The 24,266-nt window shown below is 34.3% G+C and overlaps 1 protein-coding gene across 1 annotated transcript in view; it reads left to right on the forward strand.

The window, feature by feature from the left end:
- Window positions 1-24,266, forward strand: part of HDAC9 (histone deacetylase 9) — a 555,319-nt gene that overhangs the window by 381,464 nt on the left and 149,589 nt on the right. The window contains exon 3 of the mRNA XM_045565228.1: window positions 4,339-4,401. Coding sequence (XP_045421184.1) covers window positions 4,339-4,401 — 63 coding nt within the window. The remainder of the gene's footprint in view (window positions 1-4,338; window positions 4,402-24,266) is intronic.

Genomic DNA, 24,266 nt, shown 5'->3' on the forward strand with positions numbered 1-24,266 from the left:
CTAAAATTAAGTTTGAAAGTCCACCCCTTGTCAACTTGACACCCATCTGCATCTTCTCAAACCATGCTTAATTTCCAAATAGAGACAATAATAATCACCTAATGTGATGCAACTAACATGATGCAACTGTCCTGCTTTGCCTATAACTGAAAACACGCTAATTCTTTCCTCCGAATTTGCCTTTCGGAATTTCAACATTTGGGATTTTAATCTTTCACAATTGCGATTTTTGGGATTTTAGACATGAGAGATTTTGACATTCTGGATTGAATCTTTTGGGGATTATGATCCCAACCCATTTTAGAAAAGATCATTGTGTGCTAGAGGTCTAAGGTTATTTCTGGAAATATTTTGGTGCCACATAGGATTTTTAATTCTTTTTTTGGTTTTGCCTATATACCTGCATGAAAAGAATTGGAATTATCATAACTTTTGAATAACATTTTGCTTGAGAATTTGATTCCCACTTCCATTTTCTATTAAATTGGGAACCTGGGTGTTTGGTGTTTTTTTATTTGTTTGTTTGTATTCTTTTTCACTTTTTCTTTGATCTGTGTGCATGTAAAGTATAATATTTAGATCAATTTCCAAAAATGCTTATTAAATTGAATTAGAATTTATTTTATGTAGAGATCTTCAAAACTACCCATGTATTCTAGCCTGACATTTGTATTAGTTTGTTAGGGTTCTCCTATAGTAATAGAAAATATATGTTTCTCCAAATTACTAGTAGTAAAATTTGGTTTTATAAACACCCCAAAAGAAGCCTACCTACATTTCTTTACTAACATTATTGAGAAGATGTGAAAAGAATTAACTCAATATTCTTAATATTTAAGCTCTTGGATAATCAATATACCTGATGGTTATTTTGATGATGCTTATTTTTCTTCACAGAAACAAATGGGATTTATTTTATGATGTGTCTAATGTCTTTTCATTCGAAAATAATTTTTCATTAGCAAGAGTTAAATGAAAGAGAACACTGCTAATGGAAAAAAAGTGTTGCAAGAATGAAATGTAAATAAACTTCATGTTAAATAACTTGGTCAAAATGAAGAAGACACATTATTTATACCATTTTCTATGGAATGCCCTTTCCTGGACCTCTGAGAAATAGGATAATTACTAATTCACTCTTCCAGAGTTTTATTATATTTTTTGTTTATGATTATAAAAGCTTGGAGACTCTTTTAACAATTGTGGTTTGAGGGTATAATTTAAACTTAAAATAACAAAAGATGTTTAGGCATATGATGTCAATATTGTGATTTTTATTATCCCTCATATGTTTATCATGATTCTTGTGTATTCTGTTAAAAACCGCTTAGAAACAATTAGACAATGGTTCCGTTTTTAGTCAATATATCATATTAAATTTTATTCTGTGTATCTCAGATAACGATTGGCATCATTTTGGTAAGGGACAGGATGGTGGGTCTGGAGAACATGGGATGCTAGACCTACTCGGTTAGTTATTAATTACCTGTATTACCTTAAGCAAGTCTCTTTACGGCCTGACTCCATGAGTGAGTACTTCTGTAATCTTTGTAACTTTTAGAAAGTCTCCTTAGTTTCCCTATGTGTAAAATTGAGAGCTAGTTTGGACTGGATGAGTGGATTTCAATAATTTTTTTACTTAATATAAGAAGTCATTGTTCTCATCTTACCATCCAAAAAACAAAAAGTCATAACTAGCTAAGGAAATGGATAAGTAGCTTGATTATGGTGATTATTTCATAATGTATATGTATATCAAATCATCAAATTGTATACCTTAAGTATATACAATCTTGATGTTTCAAATATACCTCAATTTAAAAAAATGTTCTTTAAATAAATGTTTAGCAGAATAAAAAAAAAGTTGTTGTTCTAAAGAAATCTTACATCCTCAAATGTAAACAGGTAAAAGTAGAACCTCCCTGGTTAGGGGGAGAACCTTTCCTGGAGGAAACTGAGGCAATTCCCAGACAGCTCCCCTAGTGTCCTGAGGCAGAGTTTGAACCCCACTGTGGACAATCTCTCAAGTTACTTCCAGGTCTGAAATGCAATGGGTGATTCCTACATAAACACATCATCCTCAAGGAAAATTGTTAGATCCATACTATTTCTATCCCTTGAATTTTACACACAAATTTCCTAATCGAAAGTTCATTTATAATATCAGATGCAATCAAATAGTTTTTCCACTGACAGGAACATAAGACTTTGTTGTTTAGTTGAAATCAAATGCAATTTGGAATAACTACTTTTTGAAGAGTCTTTTAACTTACCTTTCCACATCTGATTTTCCAAGAAGTAGGGTATTCAATAGAAATTAACCTATGAAAGAAGAGGAATTCAGCTGTGGGTTATCTGATAAATGATTTAACATGTTTCTAACTCTCTGCCAAAACTCTGTTGCCTTGTTCTCCTCCCCTGACCCCATACTCTGGGATTGACCAAGTTCCCTCCTCCATCTGATAGTTCTGGGAACCTTGAAACAATCTGCTTTTCGCTTGTCTTTCCCTGTTGCTCCTGATGTCTTAGGAATTATATTTTCCTTGCTGATATACTTTAGAAAAAGGAGAAGAGCTTCCATAACCAGTGTATTACCACCTTTGAGTTTGTACTTGGGAGTGAATAGATGCTAGCATCCCATTTTGGGATGCAGAATTTATTTCTCATTTGGAAATGATGTTATACATGTACACCAGAGACTATTGAACTCCTATACTATTTACTGTAGCTTATTTGCTTTGTAGGTGAATGCTTCACTGTGTCTGAGACTCTGTCAACTATTATAAATGCTATTTCTATAGAAAAGTGCAGAGGGCTGTATTTCAGGCAACCAATGTCTAGCTGAATACAACACATTCATAGTTGGGTACTGACTGTGTTGATTTATTGATCAACAGGTGCACATATTCAGTAATTCTGTATCCATAAGAAACCAGCACTATTTTATTTTCCTTTTGCAAGTAAATTGTATTTAGCCTGAGAGGCTGAAAGAGGGAAAATTTTCAAGTGTAAGCCATGGTTTTGTGTTTTTTCTTTTGTTTTGTTTTTGTAGATATAGTTGTAACTGGATGCAATAAAATTCATAGTGGTACTAAGATCACAATAGGGTTTGTGAAATGGACAATTGTCTTACATAAATAGCAAGTAAAAAATCAAGCCTGTCCTTCATAAAAATTTTATCCTGGGGTGTGCTTGTTTTCCGAAACTACCTCGATTAAATCTCTTGTTAGTCCTGAAACTAGAAGGCAGAAAAGCTTCTAGTGCTACAGCCAACTGCAGTGTAGCCTGAGAAACCGGCAACAAAAATAGAACACCAGGATTGCTGTGCGTGGGTGAGGCAGAAACCACATTATGAGCAAAAGCTTCCAGTATTATTTTAGAACCAATACAGAGCTCTGTACTTCTCTCCTCTCTCTTCCAAAAACACATACTACAAAAATAAAATGAAATAAAATATATGTGCATTTGCCCTCTTAGAATTATGATTCTTAATTTTTTTCTTGCCTTCCTTTCTTTAGAAGCGAATCGCCAGTGTGGAAACACAATGTGTAAAGCCAGCTTGGAGGGAGGAAAGAGTTAATTGCTTTTAAGGCCCTGCAATAGAGAATTATGGTTTGAAAGATAGAGGCTGGACAGCTGGGTTTGCTGGGGTATTTTTAAATGCATTAATGCAGGCTCCAATCACTCGGCCATGCTTGACCTATTTTTGGCTCAGGCCGACCATTGTTCTATTTCTGTGCCTGTGGGCCATGCTGTTGTTGATTCATATGCAAATGGATTATCACTAGCTTTAGCCAACTTGAGCTGAGAGAGACTGAGAAAGGGGGAAGAGAGACACACAAACAGATAGGAGAAGGGCACCGGCTGGAGCCACTTGCAGGACTGAGGGTTTTTGCAAGGAAACCCTAGCAGCCTGAAGAACTCTAAGTCAGGTTTAATTGGTTTCTTTTTCTCGTGGGTAGAGTTAATATTTTTCTACTTATTCTGACAAAGAAATAACCCCGAAGCACATTCCTCTTCCCCACCTGCTTTTAGTTTCCGGATAACCTAAACTCCAGAGAGCTATAGCATCCACTCTGTCCTTTCTGCTTTGCACACAGGTTGGTAATGTGGGAAAAGTGTCCAGGTCTTTTATAAAGTGTATGTCCATCTGAGCCGTAAGGAAATCATTGTCGAAGTTGATCCTCTGCTGCTTCTCCTTGGGGAGGAGGGAGGACCAGCGAGGGTAGCTCCTGGGGCCGGTGCACTGAGCAGTGATGAATCTTTCATGTAGCTGAAGTAAGAGTGATTGGAATATGCAGCAGACAATTTACGAGAGTGACTCCTGTTTTTCCTCAGATGGGGTGGCTGGACGAGAACAGCTCTTGGCTCAGCAAAGAATGCACAGTATGATCAACTCAGGTAAGATCCTCTTTCATAACAGAGACGTTTTGTGTTTGAAAAGGGGGCTGGCTTGGGAAATGCAGCTAAGAAAAGCACCTCTCTTAAGGAATTGCTGCTTTTTCGTGTTGATGTTGCTATTTTCTTGGTGCGTCTGTAGGGTTTGGTTTAACTTAGATCCCTTCCATTGCTGTTTCTGTGCATATTCAGAGACTGTTTAGGGACGGCTGCTTCTGAATGAAATTGCAAACTATTGCTTCTGATGAAAGATGAGACTGAGATAAGTAAAATGTAATTGGGGATGTTTTGCCTTACTATGCAGCTAGAAAAAGGAGATCTGTACTGATTGTGAGCCTATTCAAATAGGACATTAAAAATCAGGTAAGTTCATATTGTGGCTTCAGTTAAAATTGCAGCCTCAGCTAGCCTGATGATTTTATATTTACAGTGTGCATACAGAAGCACATCTATTTATAGACCTACCTTCTGAAATGTGTTTGCTGTGGAGTTGTAAAGGTAGTTTTATTTTTTTCTATAATGTGGCTGTTTCTCATCAGCCCAAAATGAAACTGTTTGGGATGAAATAAAATCATTATTAGCAGATGCTTATTTTAATTTTCTTCAAGAACATTTGAGAAGTCTAGCATTGTCGGACAGATGCGATGGCATAACACACATATAAATGTGTTTTTAAAAGCAGGTGCAACATTTTAAAGGATAACAGTGACAGATTCCAGTCTGTAGTTTCTCTGTGTATGTGCTTGTATCCTCAAGGAGACTAGCTGATGGGAGATGGAGCTTGTCAGCTTTATCAATTTATATTTCTCAAAAGAGTATACTCTTTAGGCAATATCACTTGCTTGTAATTATTGCTTTTCATATTTATTTCCTGTAGCCAGTTCATAAAGCTTTGGAGACTCTTTGTTTCTGTCCCCTTCTGAATGCTTCAACCTAAATTGGCTTAAAGTTCTCACATTGATCTTCTAAGTTCCCATGTGGGCTCAATCGTAATTATAGATCACCGACTAGATATCCATGATAAGAATGCAACATAGATCAACGTTTACTTAGTAGAGCTAGGTGTGAAAGAAATATTCCACAGGTTGGCACGATGTCTGTTTTGGTGTTGATACACCTTCCCATCTGGAGATCTATGTTGAAGCTAGTTTTCTTAAAATCTCAGTTAGTTATGATGATTTTAAGATCCTTCTGTTGATCTAATCTTTTCACCGAATCAGAATCAAATATCAATTTTGTACAATTTGGTGTTTATACACTGAAGCGACAGGAATTATACTAATGAGTAGTGTCTGCTTAATGAAAACAAACATACTAGCCTCTCAGTACGGTTTCGTATTGTGGCTGCAAAGTTGGCAAGGCCTTAGGGAGGGGTTAGCAGGTATGTCTCTAATGGAACTGGTCACTTGGCACTTTATTTATAAAATATGGATGAGCTCTTTGAAAATAACTATTTTAGATATCTTTTCAGTTCCATGCTTTATGCTTTCAGTCCTTGCCTCTGCGTTACAAGTTTGCTATTTCTTTCCTGTGGTAGAAACCTAGATGCCTTCCAAGTAGCAACTGTCTGCTGAGCTGAGGCTGGCTACAGGTGTTTGGTGTTTCTCCACGTCTTTGATAATTGCACACAACTTTACTCCCATTTCAACTGAGATTGTCATTTTCCTGACATTTAATGGTTTTTATACAAAGCAACAGGGTTTTCAAACAGGGAAGTGCTTCAGACTGCCCATGATACTGCCATTGCCACTCCTACAGGAAGCAACACTTAAGCACTAGCTATTAAATGAAAGGTGATGTAGGTTGACATCAACTCCAAAACCTGACTGGTATAAATAAGGAAACTCTGAAGTTCTATTTATTTTTTGAACTTGAAACATAAAAACAATTGCTTCCTTCCTACTATGTCATGTAATATTTGATTTTGTTTCATATGTATTCTTAAATTTAATTCACCTAGTCTTTATCATGCATTTCCTGTGACACACTGGTTCTCAAACTTGGGAGTCACCAGGAGCATTTTACCAAATCATATGCCTGGATTCCACCCCAAGAATTTCTGATTTAATTGATATGAGGACAGCATGGACTCTGGGGTTTTTAAAATGTCCCCAGATATTGTAACCTTCAGCAAACCGAGTTCCACTGCAATGGGGCTAGGGAATGGAGGGCGATGCTGTTAAACCATCATCAGTCGAGTTTGTCCTTTGAGTTAACGGCTAAATTGGGGAGGAGGGTGTTTGTCCTAATTTAGCTATAAATCTTGTTCAGCTCCCTTCTGGACCAGTGGCCTGGATGTGATTCATAGGCTTAGAAGTGGATAGAGTCTTTGGAGTTGAAAGGAGAAAAGATGCATGACAGCAGTAGTGCAGCGTGGTGGAGAGAGCACTGTTCTAGGAGTCAAGAGCTCTGTGTTCTGGCATGAGCTCTGATGCTGGCCAATTGCACAACTGGGTTTGTACTCATCTTCAAACTGAAGAAAAATGATGTCCTGTTTACCTCTTAGCGTTCTTGTGCTGTTTAAATTTAGCAACGTCTTTAAAGTGTGTATACTCACTGTTATTATTACTATTTTTAGTGAATGAAACTGGGATCCTGGCTCTTCTAATGCTATGCTCTATCTTGCTGAACAAGCCAGTGAGTTAGATTGTAGGTCACATGGGGAAATTATTTTTTTGTTTTGATCATTAGTTTGCTTTAATTATCCTATAAATCAGCTATTTCTTTGGTTATCTTGATCTGATGAGTATTAAGTCCTTTCCTTATTGTGACTGTAGGTTAGGGTAGCTAGTGTGTATTATGTGTGTGTGTGTGTGTGTGTGTGTGTGTGTTTTCTGTGAAATTTCTAATTATGTAATAATCAAACGAAAAGAAGTTGCAGAGTTAATGACTGAACAGTGAAATCCCAATATCCCAATGGAGGATTTCTTGAGATTTATTATTTAAAAAGCTTGGTTTTATTGTATAGTTGCCATTGCTTTAGAGTTTCCATTTGTTGTTCTAGTTATATTGGGTTTTATACGTTAATATAGATGATTTTTATTAAGAATGCTTTATGTGCTATTGGATTGCAAGTCTTTTATGTGGGTCTATGTTTTCCTAATATTGACCCAGCCAGGCTAGACATCTTAGGTAGAACTAGGTTCTATAATGTAGTCTATTAATGGTTTTTTAATTTAAAGTTCTATAATATTAAATCTTGGACTTCAACATGAGTGACACAATTTGCCAAGTACATCTCTACTTTTGTGGCTTGTGTGGGCCAGTATAAGTGATAAATGCGGCAGCAACTGAAGCGTGTACAAACACCGACTCAGGTCACTCGGCAGGAGCTGGCAGGATTAGGGGTGCTCTCCTGTTGCCAGGCATGTTGCTTAACACGCTGGACAGCAGAGCTGTTCAGATAATATTGGAACAGTTATTATGAAGGAATTTCCTAGAGTTTGTATAGCATTAATGTAAGATACATTTACAGTAAGGAAAACTCACATTTTTACCATGTATTCTTATTTTAGGGTATAAAAGAGAAAAACATTTAGATCAAAATCCTGTATTTCTTTTATATATGTCTTCATCCTTTCTGAATCCTTTTGTTCCTTGGTGTGTGGTGTTAAGAGGAAAGGAACATTTTAGATTCAGTAGTCACTTATGTCTACTTGAAAAGCGGAATCTAATTATGAAAATGTAAGTCTGTGAAATGCTCCTGTCATGTCAAAAATCATTTCTGGTATTCCCCATAATTACTGTTTTCCCATTCTTTAACTCAGGTTATCTTCACTTACAAGTCTGTTATCAATTGAAATAGTTGATAGGTATCAATCAAAAACTAGTTATAAATAGGCCCATTGAGAATGGGGACAAGAATGAGTATTTTATATTTCTGAGCATGACACAGGTGGCATAATTACTGTTATGTCCATTAAGTAAGAAAATTCAGTAAAACCCCTTAGAAGACTGAAATAAACTCAAATTCAGAATTTAAAAATGTTTTAAACGGTGATTTTGATTTTTGGAGATGAGATATTTGGAAATGTACCACGTAATTTCTCACCACTGATAGATAATGAATTGAGCCCAAAATAATATAAGCTAGCAAACACTCCTCCATCTCTACCCCCCTATATTTAACACTAACTAGGTAAAGACAATGATATAACCTAATGCAACATACTTCAGAAACGAATAGCCAAGAAAAAAATGGAAGCAAGTGTTCTTCATTTTTCAAAAATGAAGAAATGTAATTTTACTGGATAAAGAAAAAAAATAAATCTGCAGATTGAAAGAGCTCCCCATCTTTTAGGAAAATGTGATGCAAATGCTCAGTACAGAGTCATATCCTGATTGGACTGGCAAATGATACATAATTCTCCAGGAGTTCAGGCAGGTAGAGCAGAGCCTATGGAGGGGACGGTGGGGAAGAGACTATATGGGACTTAATAAGAAGGCTTATCAGACTTACACCACTCTCAGTGCCAGAAGATAATGAAGAAAAAGCCTTTAAAGTTCTAAAAGAAGTGCAATCCAATGTCACGCTCAGCCAAGATTTTATTAAAATATACAGAAAATAGGTAGATAAGGTAGAAATTCACAAACATGAAAGCGAATACTTGAAAATGAAACCCAAACAATGAAGAGGTGAACTCAAAACAAAAACAAAACACTAAATTCAGAAGTAGAGAAAACACAGTAAAAGTAATGGGGGAAGCATTGGATCTGTTTAAAGAACTATTGGACTGCGGGTAGAGAACAGGAACCAAATGTTATAAAGTAGGACAATGTAAAAGTATTAATAAAGCTAACCAATGTGAGGTGTTGGGGAGAGATGAGATGGAAGAATGTGAGAAAATGCTAATATCCTTCCCTTTCTGAGCAGGGACAGACTCCCTGCTGCTTAAAATAGACACACAAAGTTTTTTTTTTTTTTTAAAGATTCCAAACACTGATTTTTAAAAATAGTTTATTTAACCTTAGAGAAATCTTTTTGGAAATGGTATCTCTTATGGTGAGGAAGCATTTAGTGCATTTATAGTCCCTTTAACTGCAGTTTTAAATCTGCTAAATTCAGTAAAATTTAAATTTAGTTAAATTTAAATTCATTTTTTAAAATAAAAATAACGTCAGTGATATGTTCTTATTTTTATAAAAGTATTTTTTTTCATCTATCCATCCATCGCCCCAAAGAATTCACATAGAGATAGAAAGAAATCAGGAGAGATTTTGTGTTTGTGTTTGGTGAAGGGGAGAGGCTTTTGTTTTTATCATTGTACCTTTTGCATTCTGTGAATTCTTATAATAGGTATATACCTTCCAAAAAACGTTTCTTACATACCCACACACAATGCTACTATGCCAAAATACTAACAGTGATTAATTGTAAGTAGTAGGTATATATTAGTTAGGTTGTTTTCCGCGGCAAGTAAAAGAAAACTGGTCAAAATGACAAGGAACTAGGACATTTGTCATTTGGTAAAATAGCTGGGTAGTCAGGCAGCACCAGGTGGTTGATAATGTCAACATCATTCAGGTCCTTCATACAGCTCCACTATGCTGGCCTCAGCCTTCGTTGATGTGATCATAAGGTTGATTCCTACAGTGGTCGCAAGTTGACTATAGCAGTTCCAGGCATCATGCCTATGTTATATATGAAAAATTCCAAAGACAAAGAAGGGAAACTTTGCTTTTTTGGGGTCTCTTCTTAAGGAAAGTAATTTTACCCAGAACTTCCACAGTAAATCATCCTTTATGACTCGTTGACCAGAATAGCATCACCTGCCCACTCTTCAACCAGTTGTTGAGAAGAGTGGGGTGCAGTGGCGGTGGGACATGGCTGAGCCAGGAAGTGACAGGGAGTGTGGATCCTTGAACCTAATCCAGTTTCTATTGGGAAGAAGAAAGGAACAGAAGGAATAGATGTTAGCTAGGCACCAGCAGTATTTGCTACAGTGTGCATATTGGTGACTGGAATTTTTTTCTTTGCAACTTTCTTAGTTTTAGTTTCTAGAAATATAAATATTAAAGTAAAATAATTGTACTGTGTCTTTAATTTCCCTTTCAATTGAATGGTGGGTATGATTTCATTTTCATGAAGATAATACATCTGTTTAAGTACTGATATAATTTTTTGCTAGTATTGAATAGATTGCCCTTGTTAGTACTATCTGTTGTTAGATGTAGCCCCCTAAAATAGATTGAATTAATTGTGGAAGAAACTGGATCTCTCTAGGTTGTAAATCGTTTATTTGAAGGAACGAAATTCAACATTGCAGCCTTATGCATTATAAGAATTTATTACAAACTTGAATACAATATTCCTTTAATGTTGGCTTGGAGGGATACAGAAAAATTTAAGAGAAATTTAATAATGTGTGAATTGTTTTTAATATATGAAAGGAGAATTATCTCTAAAATGCTCAGAATGCAATGTCTTTACTAGTAGGTCATCATAATTATTACATTTTAAGACTAATGAACAGTTTTTACAATGTGGAATAACTATATTTTAGCATTTTTTTCTGAATTGAAATACTTTGAAAAAATTAATTGAAATAAAATCCCACAAAAATGACTTTGAAAAACATGCTTTCAAGATGAAATTCAAAAATATGTTGGCATGTGCTTCTAATCAGTGTGGCTATGCCATGGTCTATTCTTGAAAGGAAGCTAAAGGGCCAGCGGTTAGCTTGGGATGTGTGGTGTCCTTCCTATTAGCAATTTTCTTCTTTTCTATTCCCAGGAAGTTGGCAATAAGGAAGCAGAAGGAAGAGAAAATGCCTTGTGTTCCCAGTTCCATTCTTTTTCAACTAAGTCAGTTGCACAAAACAAATTTTAATTTATACAACACTTTTATAACACTAAACGACCTACATTTTTAAGTGTTATCAGAGAACATTATGTTTAGCATTACTCTAAGTTACTATGATTCCTGAATAGAAAACTAAGTAATTCTTATGTTTTTATAAGAATACTTTTTGCATTCATTATCATACTGTTAACTTTCCCATAGTAAAATAAGTGATGGGCTTTTTTTATGCATGGTGTTTTTTAAATACCCAATAATTAAATCCAATGAAAACCACTTTTAAGGAAGAAAGAAATTTACCAAACCACAGAATGTAACTAGTCATTTACTTATGATTAAACTCTTTGCATGCTGATAAGGTTGGAAATACCCACAACTTTATTTTCCTGCTTCTCCTCGTGGTTCACCACTTGTACTATAAACTTTTAAATTCATAATTTATGTTCATTACTGACCTATTTGCAGCCTTGTGGATGTTATTTTCAGTTTGCTTGAGGTACATTTTGGTGAGTGTCTAAGGTATGACATTTCCAAACTGGGTTCAAATGTGAGAGTGTCATGAAGTAGTTTCAAAATTTGAAACTTGAAATTAAAAACAAAACAAATCAACAAACCCCAGAAAACAAACTGCAAGAAAATTTCACTGAATTTTCATTAAATGACATCATAGTTTAGAAGTTCTTGCTTTAGTAAAAACATAGTTTCCCAGAAAGTTTTCAGAGAACCTCATGTAAGGTGAACTAGAAAAAGGCCTTGGTGAGTTGAGCACTGTTTTAATTTTATTCTTGATGTTGCTTTTGAAATTCTCTTATAGTTAAAATTTAAGTGTATATTTTGAATCCATGATTATTATATTAGGAACTATTCATCTTAGATTAGAAAGAAAAGTGTCACCACTGGTTATTCTTTTCATGCCTTTTATGTCATACTCCACTCTGATCTTCTAGTAGTTTAGCTCCAATTTAGGAGGTCAGTAATTGGAAGTATAGTTTTTCAAAATTTTTTATCATTCTTATTAATATTGATATAATAGCTAATGTTTCAAGAGTTTCTCTATACCAGGCTTTGCTTTATCATTTAATCCACGGCACAATTTAATGAAGTGTGCAGTAGATGCAACAATATTCATATTTTACTGTTGAGCAAACAGTCTCAGAGAGATAAAGAACTTACCAATGATTACTATAGGTAGGAAATGGCAGGGTCAGGTTTAAATTCCTGCCACTTTTTCTCAAAGAGACAAATATTTAGCATAAGATAATTTTATTCATATCTGTTTGGTGCTAAAAACAGATTTATAAACAAACATCTAGGCAGACTTCTTAATCCTAGGAGGTTTAAGGAACAGATAGGCAACTATATTGATAGTCTTGCTGGAAGGAAGATCCTTACTTCATATTCTCAGTGCTTGATAATTAAATTGGAGGAAATTAACACTATTCAGGGCTGAGAGGATCTTAAGGAAACCTCCAAAGTTCTATGAGAGTGGTCTTTGCCCTGGAGCAGATACTCTGGATAGAACTAGCATCCCAATGCATTTGACATCTGTTTGCCAAGGTTCACAAGACACAGATCATAAGAGTAAAGTTAGCCCCACTCAGAAAAACAAATTATTACTAAGTAAGTATTTTATCAGGGGAAAGTATTTTTTTGCAGTGTTGGCACTATGGGGTTCATTTCTTTTGACAAAATGTTTGAATTATGTCCACCTTGATTTTTACCTAGAAATGTTGGGTTAATAAAGTCTGTATCTCCACTCAAATCCTGATTTCAATGTGCAATGTGAAATTCTTGAACCAAAATAAAGATCTAGCTAACAAAATTCAGATTCTACAAATTTTGAGATATATAAGTTCAATGTGGGTCCAATTTGGACATTTTGGGTGAAAACCGGATGGCAGTGTTTATATGGACTATCATGATATTACATTTTACTTTATCTTGAGTTAAATTTTATTTTATTGGTGAATATTGTATGTTCTATAGGTGGCTTAAGCATAAAATTCACCAGTTAGATACTAGTCCAATTATGCAAGAGCAACTCCTTGGTTTCTATCAACTAATTTTTATAATCTTGTTTGCTATATGAATCTTCAGCCATCTTTAGGAATCAATACGTTGTATAAGCATTATTGATTATAATGATCGACATAATTTATTGCCTTCCTAGGGGAAAGAAGCTTTTAGAAGATCATTAAGTGTATTAAAACCTGCAGATGCCCACTTGTCTGTGCCTCTCTTTAGCAGGCTGACTCCTTTGGGTCAGTTATTCTTAGCCTCGGTATTTCTATCTTATGGCATCGCAGGTCTAAGATTAGCTTGTTAGGCGTTATCATGCCATCTGAGTTACCTCCTAATATAACTCTACACTGGAATGATTATTTATAGAAAGAGCATTCTGTCATTTTTGGGTTATTTCTAGTAGTTTAAATAAAGAAGAATAACATTCAAGTGAAACCACAGATTCCTTCCTGCTGCCAAAACAACATGATAACTGCTTAAGAGGCAATAATGTTGTTTCAATATGTGCTTAGGGTGATTGCAGAATTCTTTTTATCTCTGCCACCTTGAGAGAAAGAGGTGGCCTTTGGGTAGTGATGTATAAAGCTTGTAAAAAGGGAAAGAGGTAGCCTTCATGATTTCTGTCTCAGAGCGTACAAGTCTCTGGTTGATGATGACAACAAGAGACACACAAGGTTTAATTTTAGAAACAGACATTGCTAAGCTCTCTGTTTGGTGTTAATATAGCACATAAACAGGGCTCCTTGAGGCTGTTGACCCTTCCAGTGAATATAGCATTTCACACACACTGTTTTCTTTTTCACTTTGCAAGAATGATTCTATTATTTTAAATATTATAACTTTTAAAACTAAGAAATCTAAATTCTATTCAATTTCTTCAATAGATTTAGAGTATTTAAAAAAATCTCATGAAGACTGAGTTTAAGAGATGGTTTATGAAAAACAATTGAATAGTATAAGCACACCAAATATACAGGTTCACCATAAGCTGTGACAAAACAGGTGAATATACATCATAAATTAATATTAATAACAAATATCACCTAGCTTCTAGCTTTATTACTATAACATATATAACTATAAATGATATTGTAGTTATGGTACATCTATGTAAATTAGTTATTTAAATAGATGAGATAAAATTCTGAGCATATGAATAAGTATAAGCCTCTGCTTGTTGTTTGAGTATAACTAACTCTTCCTGAAACCAGGAAGTTTCGTATACAACAAAATGTGCAGTTTTACAAGTTTTACATTTGAGAAATGTTCTGTTAATTTACTTTAACTGTGTGCTTAATTTAGACCTTAGTAATTGATAATTTTGCTCTAAAATTACAATTGTGGTTTTAATCTGTTAAATTTGCATTTTATATTTCTTGATTCTTTGTTGCTAGATGATGAAAATGTTAAAATGATATGTTAATCATTTCATGTTACACATTAGTCAAAATGCTTTAGAATGGACAACTTATAGGGGTCTTTAGAAATATCTATAATTTTATCATGAATCAGGTACTGCATAATATTGCAGAAATACCAAATTATCTTTTTAAAAGATAAATATTTTTGTGTTTGTGCTGGCTGTAAGGAATCCTCTGACCCTTAGGAATTTGCAAAATGAAAGACAAAAACAGGAAACACACAGCAATGAAAGTGTATGTTAAAAGAAGCCAAGATATAAATAAATTCAGAGGGTGGAAGTAGAAGCAACTGAAGGAACAGCATAACAAGTTGCATCCTGACCTCTCTTTTAATGAGCAGGTTAAAGGTTTTGGGAGGTGAGGAAATTGTTTGAAGCTATGGGAGATGAGGTGAAATAGTCATTCATCTATTAATTTTTTTCATTCAAAAATATTTGAGAACCAATCATGTGCCAAGTATTATTCTAAGCACAGAGGATACAAGTATGAAACAAGGAAGGCAAGGAGACACAGGGTTGATAGTTCAACTGAATGATGGATGGATAAAGCTACTTGAGATAGTAGCAAGTACTAAGGTAAAATAGAATTGGACAATGGGCAGAAAGTGACTGATGGTAGCAGGGGCAGTGTTAATGAGGGTGGTTAAGTGAAGCCTTTTGAGGAGGCTAAGTCATGAAGGGCATCTTTCTGAAAAAAGTAAGTTTTCCCTCAACATTCCATTTGGTCTAAGTCAAACAGAATGCAAGCACAGTTAGAATAGAGCAGGAACTGTTCTGGAGCTATTTTAATCTCCAGTTACCTCTGCTTTTAGCAGTAGGTAGGTAGGGGATCCAGGAAAAGGCTCTTAGCCAGAGTTCTCTCTGTTTTCTGTAAAGAGAGACTGTGGAATCAGGTGCCTCTCTCCAGGATTAATGTTATTGACTAAAAGTGAAGGTAACATTTAGAACTCCTTAGCTTTCCTCTTTCTCAGAGGATCATCTTGTCCCTGAAACCAACTCTAACCTCAACTGTGCTAAAACTTCTTTCTCAAGCTGTATGAGCCATTGTTAATAGTTTAGTAAAGTGAACAATTTCCCTTCCCTGGGAGCCAAAAAGAAGGGGGACAGTATATCATAAACAACATCACATACTTTTAAAGGGGTATAAAATACAATATTCATTACATAGCCATTTATTGGGTACCTACTATATGCCAGGTATTTAATTCAGGCAAGTATGGGTCAACTAATACCTTTGTTAGATGGCTAGTGAACTGTAACTTGCAAACAAAATGTCTAGAATACATAGTCTTTACTCTGTTGGTGAGCGGCTAGATTTGTGACAAATTGCTATAACAGTTGAGTAAGGAAGTATTTCATGGAGGTGACAGATCTATTTTTAAAAAAGGAAAAACAGCAGTGTGTGCTAAGCTATTTTCCCTACATGTTGTGCTTTGTGAATAGGGAGCAATGATGGATACGCACAGTAGGTTGGACATTTTTGAGGGACTGACACATTATCTCACATGCTTGATGCCTCATGGGGATTTCCCCTCAACATTCCAATTGGTCTAAGTCAAAGGGAATGAAAGCACAGTTAGAACAGAGCAGGAAGTGTTCTGGAGCTATTTTAATTTCCACTTCTGCCTTGTGGAAGAGATGGGGAAGCCTCTATCAGCTGGTAGGTGAGGGAACCAGGGGAAGGCTGTCAGCTACAATTTTCTCCAAAGTGTAGCTTGAGGAAAATAGTTAATGCAATTTTTCCCCCAACAATTGTCTCGCTCAATCAACATTTATTGGGTACTTGACAGCTGTATTTTTAAGCTAGGCTTCTTGTTTATCTGTTATTTTTGGTGTTGATTTTTTATATTTAAAAATAATCATATATTTCCTTTTTCTGATATACCTTAATGGTCCATTCCAACACATCACTGGGAGAATCTTAACTCTTACAAGCCCAGTTCAAATGTGTCCTACTGCCTGAAGCCATCACTGATTCCCCCTACCTCCTGCAGTACTTCCTCATTTATGTGTATTTTCTCTCTCTCCGCCCCCCACCTCCATAGGCCTTTGTTAATCTCTTAGAACATTTTCATCTTCTCTCTTACACTGTGGTTATTTATGTACATGTGTCCCCATCCCCCCATTAGTTAAATTACTAATATAAGCTCCAAGAGGAAAAAAAGTCATGTTTTAATTCTATTTTTATTCCCTACAGTGCCTAGCACATAATTGATCCCTGAGACTATTTTTAGATGAATGAATGAGTGATTAAGAGTACAGTGTTACTGCACAATGTCTGTTTTCATAAATTTTACATTTTTTAGAAATGATTGCTTCTTTTATAAAGAAAATAACTCTTCAATGTCTTTGTAAATTTGAAAAATATAGACATTTTTAAAATGTGAGAGCCTTTCACTCAAAAATTCAAACTATTTGCTATAAACGTAATTTAGGAATGACCTCCAGTGCTTTGACAATATGTATATGACCCTTTAAATGTTTCAGATATTCTTAACAAAAGGAACATTGGAATATTCTTATTTGATTTTTCAATGAATAATGAATGCCAATAGAAATTTCCTGAGATATGTGTCTGCATTCAAAATGTGAAGTGTGAAGTAGCTAATTTAAGACTGCCTGAATATAAATGCATACTTTTTTATCCAAGAAGAAGAATAAATTTAGTTGTGAAAATGATTACAGGTGTACTTTTATGTTATTCAAATACCACTTCAAATTTAATACTATTTTTCCCTTCTGCAGTATTTTTGTGTAGAGACAATTTTCTCAGATAAAGGGCAAAAATAGGTGGATTTTTCTGTTAACAATAGTATCAATTTGAAAAAGTTTAGCTGCTGGGATTGCTATTTAGAGCTCATCTACATTTATTCAGACGTTATTCAATTGACCATGTTCTTTGACAAGGGGGCAAGGAAAGATGATTTTTGATAAACAATTTGATAATCAAACCTTGAATGCCAGTGGTATTAGTAATTTAAAAAATTATCTAAAGTAAAATGTCAGAACAGGGAATTCTCATAGATACCAAGGAAAGACAGATGGAAGGGGTGAATCAATCTCTATACACAGCTCTTCAAAGAGAAGAATGAAATAAATATATTTATGTGTAAGTGGGAGAGGATTGGTAAAGGAAATAGGATGTAATATAAGTAGGGAAAGATGTAATTTTATCAAAGTAGTCTCTTTTGCTGTTTTAGCCTTAAAGCTCAGCATAAGTTTGGATAAAGGCATTAAGACTGAGAAAATTAATTGAGTTCGTTGATAATTTAAGTATGGGTCAAGAATGGAGTTGGATAATAAAACCAAATTTTACAACGTAGGTATTGAACTCAGTGTAGCAGAGCACAGTGAGCGAGTGGTTGCCAGTGTCCTTTCTGTAACTTTGCACATGCTACCAAAGGGGTTTTCTCGTCATCGTGGGTCCAAGCTAAGTTTTAACTGTTGTAATAATCATCTTGAGATGGAACAAATCAAGGTTGATTTAACCTTGGATATAAAAGTTTCCCATTCCTATATTAAGCATTAACAAGAAATAAGAATTAGTTCAAGCAACTTTCCAGAGGCTTTTAATTTTTGGAACTATAAAACTCAGTTCATTGGCATCATTCGTTTTCTTTTCTGAAAGATGAATATAAAAGTGTTAGAGAAAATTACATGAATATCAACTTAACCTAACTTTCATATCATAAGAAGGAAAATAAACCTCAAATAACTGATGATTAAACATAATAAAAACAATGTCCTTAAGTCTCTCACTATCCATTATCCTAATAATTAAATGGAAATTCATCTACATCATTGACTTGGAAAGAGCATTTAGAAAAAAAATTTTTAGTACATAGTTCCAAATTTGAATATGGATGTAACTCTAGAAATCCTTATCTGAGTTCATTTTTAGATGTCTAGAAAGTATATTAAATTGCTTTGTAGACACGGGAGACATCTTTCTATTTGATTATCTGACCAGTCAACTTCCTTGGGTACCAAACCAAAATATGTAATAGAGATTATCTTTATGCTTCACCAGTCACATATATGAGACCTATTTTCCCCACATTCTTGCCAATATTGGATATTGTCAGACTTTACATATTTTTGCCAAACTGAGAGATGAAAATGATATAGCATTACTTTTTTTATATGAATTTCCCTGACTACTGGTGAGGTTGAGCAGTTTTCATAGATTAATAGCCATTTGAGTTTTCTTTTATGGAGAGATAATTCCAGGAATGCAAGATTGGTTAAAGGGAAAACATCTATCAGTGAACGTCACCCTGTTAACAGATTAAGTGAAAAAATAATATGATCATCTCATTAGATGTAGGAAAACATTCAATAAAATTCAATACCTTTCCAGAGTAGAAATTTTTATTAAACTAAAAACAGGAGAGGAAAGTAAGTGTTATCAACCAAAAATCCTATTTGAAACCATATTTAATGGTAAAATTAAAATATATTTTCTTTAATGTCAGAAACTTTGTGTTTGGAGGTTCTAGTCAATGTTCTAAGACATGAACATTCAGTAAGATATATGATAATTTAAAAGGGAAAGAAAATAATTGAACTAACAGAGTTTTGTTATATTACTCAGTACAGAGTTTGTACAAAATTAAAAATTGAAAAGATTGCTTTATGCCAGAAATAATGAAACAAAAAATGTATCAGTGATAGCATTTCCAGTAGCAACACAAACTTTTATGGAGAAATTAATAAAATTATTGAAGAACATGTAAGGAAACTTGATCAGATTTGAGACATGCTCTGTGTTCATGAATAGCAAGACTACATCTTTAAAAAGTCATTTATTCTCAAATTAATCTATATAGCTCTTTGTCTTTAAAATAGTTTTTTTTAAAGAATGGATGCTTGATACATAATAATAATCAAATGTACTAAATGATATATAGTAAAACGTAAATCTCACTTCTACCCCAACTCTACCAGCCATTCAGTTCCCTGCCTCATACATGCTAATATCAATTTTTTTCTATAATTTATAGATGTATTTTAGTTAAAACCCTAACAGGGCCTATCAGGGAACATCAAATACTGATTCTAAAATTCAAATTTAAGAGTAAGTGTGCACAAATGGCAATTTTGTAAAGCAACAAATGGGAAGAAGGCAGCTAGATGTCAGGTCATATAAAGCTGTGTTAATAGTGATTGTTTGGTGTGGGCAGGGACACAGTGACATGGATCACAAGGAATAGAACACAGAGTTATTTTTAATAACTTTGTATATGACAGAGTTTGCATCACAAACCAAAGAGAGCAGACTATTAATTAAATTGTTTGGGAACAATTAATATATTCCATTTGTAAACACAGAGCCAAATGATTTTGTACTCAAATGTCCATTTTTGTAATACCAATCTTATCCAACTTGGCATGTTACAACTTATATTTCTTATTTATTTATTTATTTGAATTATGAATACATAAGAGCTGTATATCTTTATAGGATACACGTGATATTTTGATAAAGGCATACAATGCGAATTAATCAAATCAGGGTAATTGGAGTATCCATCACCTCAGGCATTTAACATTTCTTTGTGTTAGGAACATTTCCACTCTTTTGGTTATTTTAAAGTATGCCCTAACTTATCATTGATTGTAGTCACTTTGCTGTGCTATCAAATATTGTTCATTCTATATATCTATCTAACTGTATTTTCTTACCCATTAACCATCCCCACTTTATCTGCACCCCCTGCCTTCATGGCCTCTGATAACCACTATTCTACTCTCCATCTCCATGAGATCAATTGCTTTTAATATTTAGCTCCCACATGTGACTGAGAACATGAGAGATTTGTCTTTCTGTGCTTGGCTTATTTCATTTAACATAATGTTCTCCAATTCCATCCATGTTTTTGCAAATGGCAGGATTTCATTCTTTTTTGTGGCTATATAATATTCCATTATATATATATGTACCACAATTCCTTTATCCATTATCTGTTGATGGACACTTAGATTGATTCCATATCTTGGCTATTGTGAATAGTGCTACAATAAACATGGGAGTCCAGATATCTTTTCGATATACTGAATTCCACTCATTTGGATACATACTCAGCAGTGGGTTTACTGGATCATATGGTAGTTCTATTTTTAGTTTTTTGAGGAACCTCCATACTGTTCTCCATAGTAGTTGTACTCATTTACTTTCCCACCAACAGTGTATGAGGGTTCCCCTTTCTCCACATCTTACCAGCATTCATTTTGCTTGTCTTTTTGATAAAAACCATTTTAACTGGGATGAGATGATATCTCATCATTTTGATTTGCATTTCTCTGATGACTAATGATATTGAGCATTTTTTCATATACCTTTTGGCCATTTGTATGTCTTCTTTTGAGAAATGTCTATTCAGATTCTTTGTCCATTTTAAAATCAGGTTATTTGATTTTTTCCTATTGAGTTGTTGGAGCTCCTTATATATTCTAGTTATTAATCCCTTGTCAGATGGATAGTTTGCAAATATTTTCTCCCATTTTGTGGATTGTCTCTTTACTGTGTTGATTTTTTCCTTTGCTGTACAGAAGCTTTTTTGCAAGGTGTGATCCCATTTGTCTAATTTTGCTTTGGTTGCCTGTACTTCGGGGGTATTCCTCAGGAAGTCCTTGCCCATAAATACCAATGTCCTAAAGCATTTCCCCAGTGTTTAACAACTTATAGTTCTGCAAAGCTGCTGTATTGTGTAATGCACATAAGGTCTTGCATTTTATACAGGGATAGTAAGGAATTTTCTGAAAGAATGGGAAGGTAAGTGGATATAAATTAGGTGAGAGAAGTGCTCAGTATTTATATTGCTTAATTCTCAGAAAATAATTTAAAACTAATTTAAATAAAAGATGCAGACAAGAGCACCAGTGAATGAAATAGGGGGATGTGATTCAGTCAAGGAAGAAAGGTAGATTATTCTTTGCTAAAGGTTTACGTAAAGTGTTAGTCACTAAATGGTACCTAAAAAAGACCAATTAAAGAGTGACTTTTAAGCTGAGGTCTGAGTGACTAAAAGAGCCCAACCATGCAAAGATGGAAGGACAGCAACTCCAGGCAGAGGGAACAGCCAGTGCAAAGGCCCCTAAGTCCAATATATACTTGACTGTTCTCAGAATGAAGGCCAGTGTGGCCATGGTATTTTCAACAAAATGGGGGGTTTTCAGGGAGTTTAGCCCAGGGTCTGTCACTGTCTATGTGAAGGTAGATAATTTAGCTATCTTCTCTTGGCATCTGTTATCCATGAGGGGTTGCTCAGATTGCTATTAGAGTCCCTGCTATCTTTAAAAATGTTAGTGATTTGGCTTTTTAATTTCCTAAAACAGATCAGGTCACAAGATCTTTCTTGTATACTCAAAGTAATTTTGATTCAATAGACAATTAACTTCAGTAATATGTTTGTTTGATACAGCTAATTTATAATCCTACAGATTTTAGTTTTAGAAACTTATTCAGCTCTAGTTTATTTGAACATTACTGCTTATTCTGAAGCTCATGCTGTGTCTGATTTTGATTTTGAATGTATTACCTTTTCACAAAAGTGTTGTGGTCTGACCTGTTTACAAACAACTGTTTACTAATTATTATGACTGAGCTTAGTTCATACTTCAAAGCAAACAAAATCAATCTTTCTCTTTGTCTCTGTGTGTGAAAGTACATACATATACATATAATGCATGTGTTACAATTATAATTCAATTTTTATCTCTGTAGCAAGTGTCATATCATTCTTCTAATAGAAATAGAAGGAAACAGAAGGAAAATATGACTATACTAAATTTCTTGTGACTTTTAACCAGTTATTACCATTTTATTAATGAAGATTATTATTTGACTATCAGACACGTAAGATTTTATCATCAGTGTTCATGTTCTTCTTCCTATCTCGTTGCCCACTGACTACTTGTGAATTTTCTAGATCTCATTTCAAATTGCATTTTACTTTTAAAAATTGGTACTTATTTTGGGCTAATAATTATAGCAAAAATTTCAGATTAGCAGTGTAATAGAAATTATTGTAAAGAAGCAGAAATTTCAGTCAAATATTGCCACTTCATATGATGAATTGCTGCAGGTCATCTGCTTAATAGATAAGGAATTGTTTCCAGCTATCTTTTTTCTTCTTATTTATTTTAATCAAAATAATTTCTTTGTAAAAACAGTATATTGGAATAAGCACTACATAGTCCTTAGGAATTTTTTATTCATAACTTTTTCTAAACCCCAGTTTATAGCTGTATGGTTAAAATTTAAAAACAGAGTGAGATTATATTGGTTATTGGTAATAAAGTTATATTTTATTGGGTTTTACACCTACTATGGGTGATATTTAAATGATGCCAAAGCTACATGTTGCAATCAAGATAACAAGAGTATTTTTTCCTTCTTTCCCATTCCAATCTTTTGAAATGTAATGCATGGAAATTTTTCTTTCATATGTTAAGTGTATCTCATTGCTGAATATAGTGTGCCTCACTGAAGTATTCTCTTCTTTGCCAAAAACACATCAGTCATTCACAAATATTCAGTATTCTGAGAATGAAAATTTTTTTTAGCTACTTGGGTAGTTGGTGAAAGCCAGTTTGCAAAGATTTCTAACTCCCACAGTGTTAGACATATTACGTGGAATCCAGGGCTAAGTATTAGCTCCCAGCACATGAGGTAGAGTTGTAGATACATTGGACCCTGCAGGCTGCGATATGCTGGACCAAGATTTGTAGCCAGTTAACAGCACAGTAATCGGTCTTCTGTGTTGCCGATGACAGCCAAAAGCATTACAACTTTGGAGAACAAAGTAGGTTCTATTCCTGAACACATTCGTTAACATTTAAAGAAAATACATATATAAAATAAAAATAAAATCCCTGAGTTAATTAAAACATGGGAATTCAGATAAGCAAACCTAAGACTTAGAAGAATGTCTGGCATATAATAATTGCTTAATGAATGCTTATGGGATGAGTGAATGAATGAATGAATGAATTGAATATCATCCATTTAGAGCAGCTGATTTTTCAACTGCATATGTGCGTTTGCACTTTAAATGTTCTAGGCTTTTTACCCTGGGTTTTCCAAGCATAAGTTATATAAAGAATATATTTTCAAAGCCAATTTTTTATTTAAAAAATTAAAGGGAAGAAGAGCTTCTCTTCCTTATTCATGATGCTTTTATTAAGGGCTCATTATTATTTTTATGAATTTTAACTATGTCATACTTGAAATATGGAGATCCTTCAGCAACACTTACGGTTCATTGGCGCTGTTTTCTTCATGCAAAAATGACTTTGCAGCTGTGATTTTAAACTCTTCATCCTGCCTTCAGGCTTCTTTCTAGTGGGCCACGTTGTGTCGTCCTAATTTATAATCCACAATACAGTTAGGACTAAAACATCAAATGATCAGGCTTATTACTTTGGCTTTTAAAGTGAGATTTAAAAGACCCTTCAGAAAGATTTATTCTGGGCAAAATATATTTAATTAAGCTCATAGTCATAGAAAATGTAGTTTGGCCAATAAAAGATCAAAATCTTGGGTCTTTGGTATGTTCTGAATAGCTGAGGTAATTAGAGTAGTCATCTCAAGTGAAAAAAATGTTACTTTATTGTCCTACTCAA

Source organism: Lemur catta, chromosome 11 (genome assembly GCF_020740605.2).
Source record: "Lemur catta isolate mLemCat1 chromosome 11, mLemCat1.pri, whole genome shotgun sequence".
Taxonomy (NCBI): Eukaryota; Metazoa; Chordata; class Mammalia; order Primates; family Lemuridae; genus Lemur; species Lemur catta.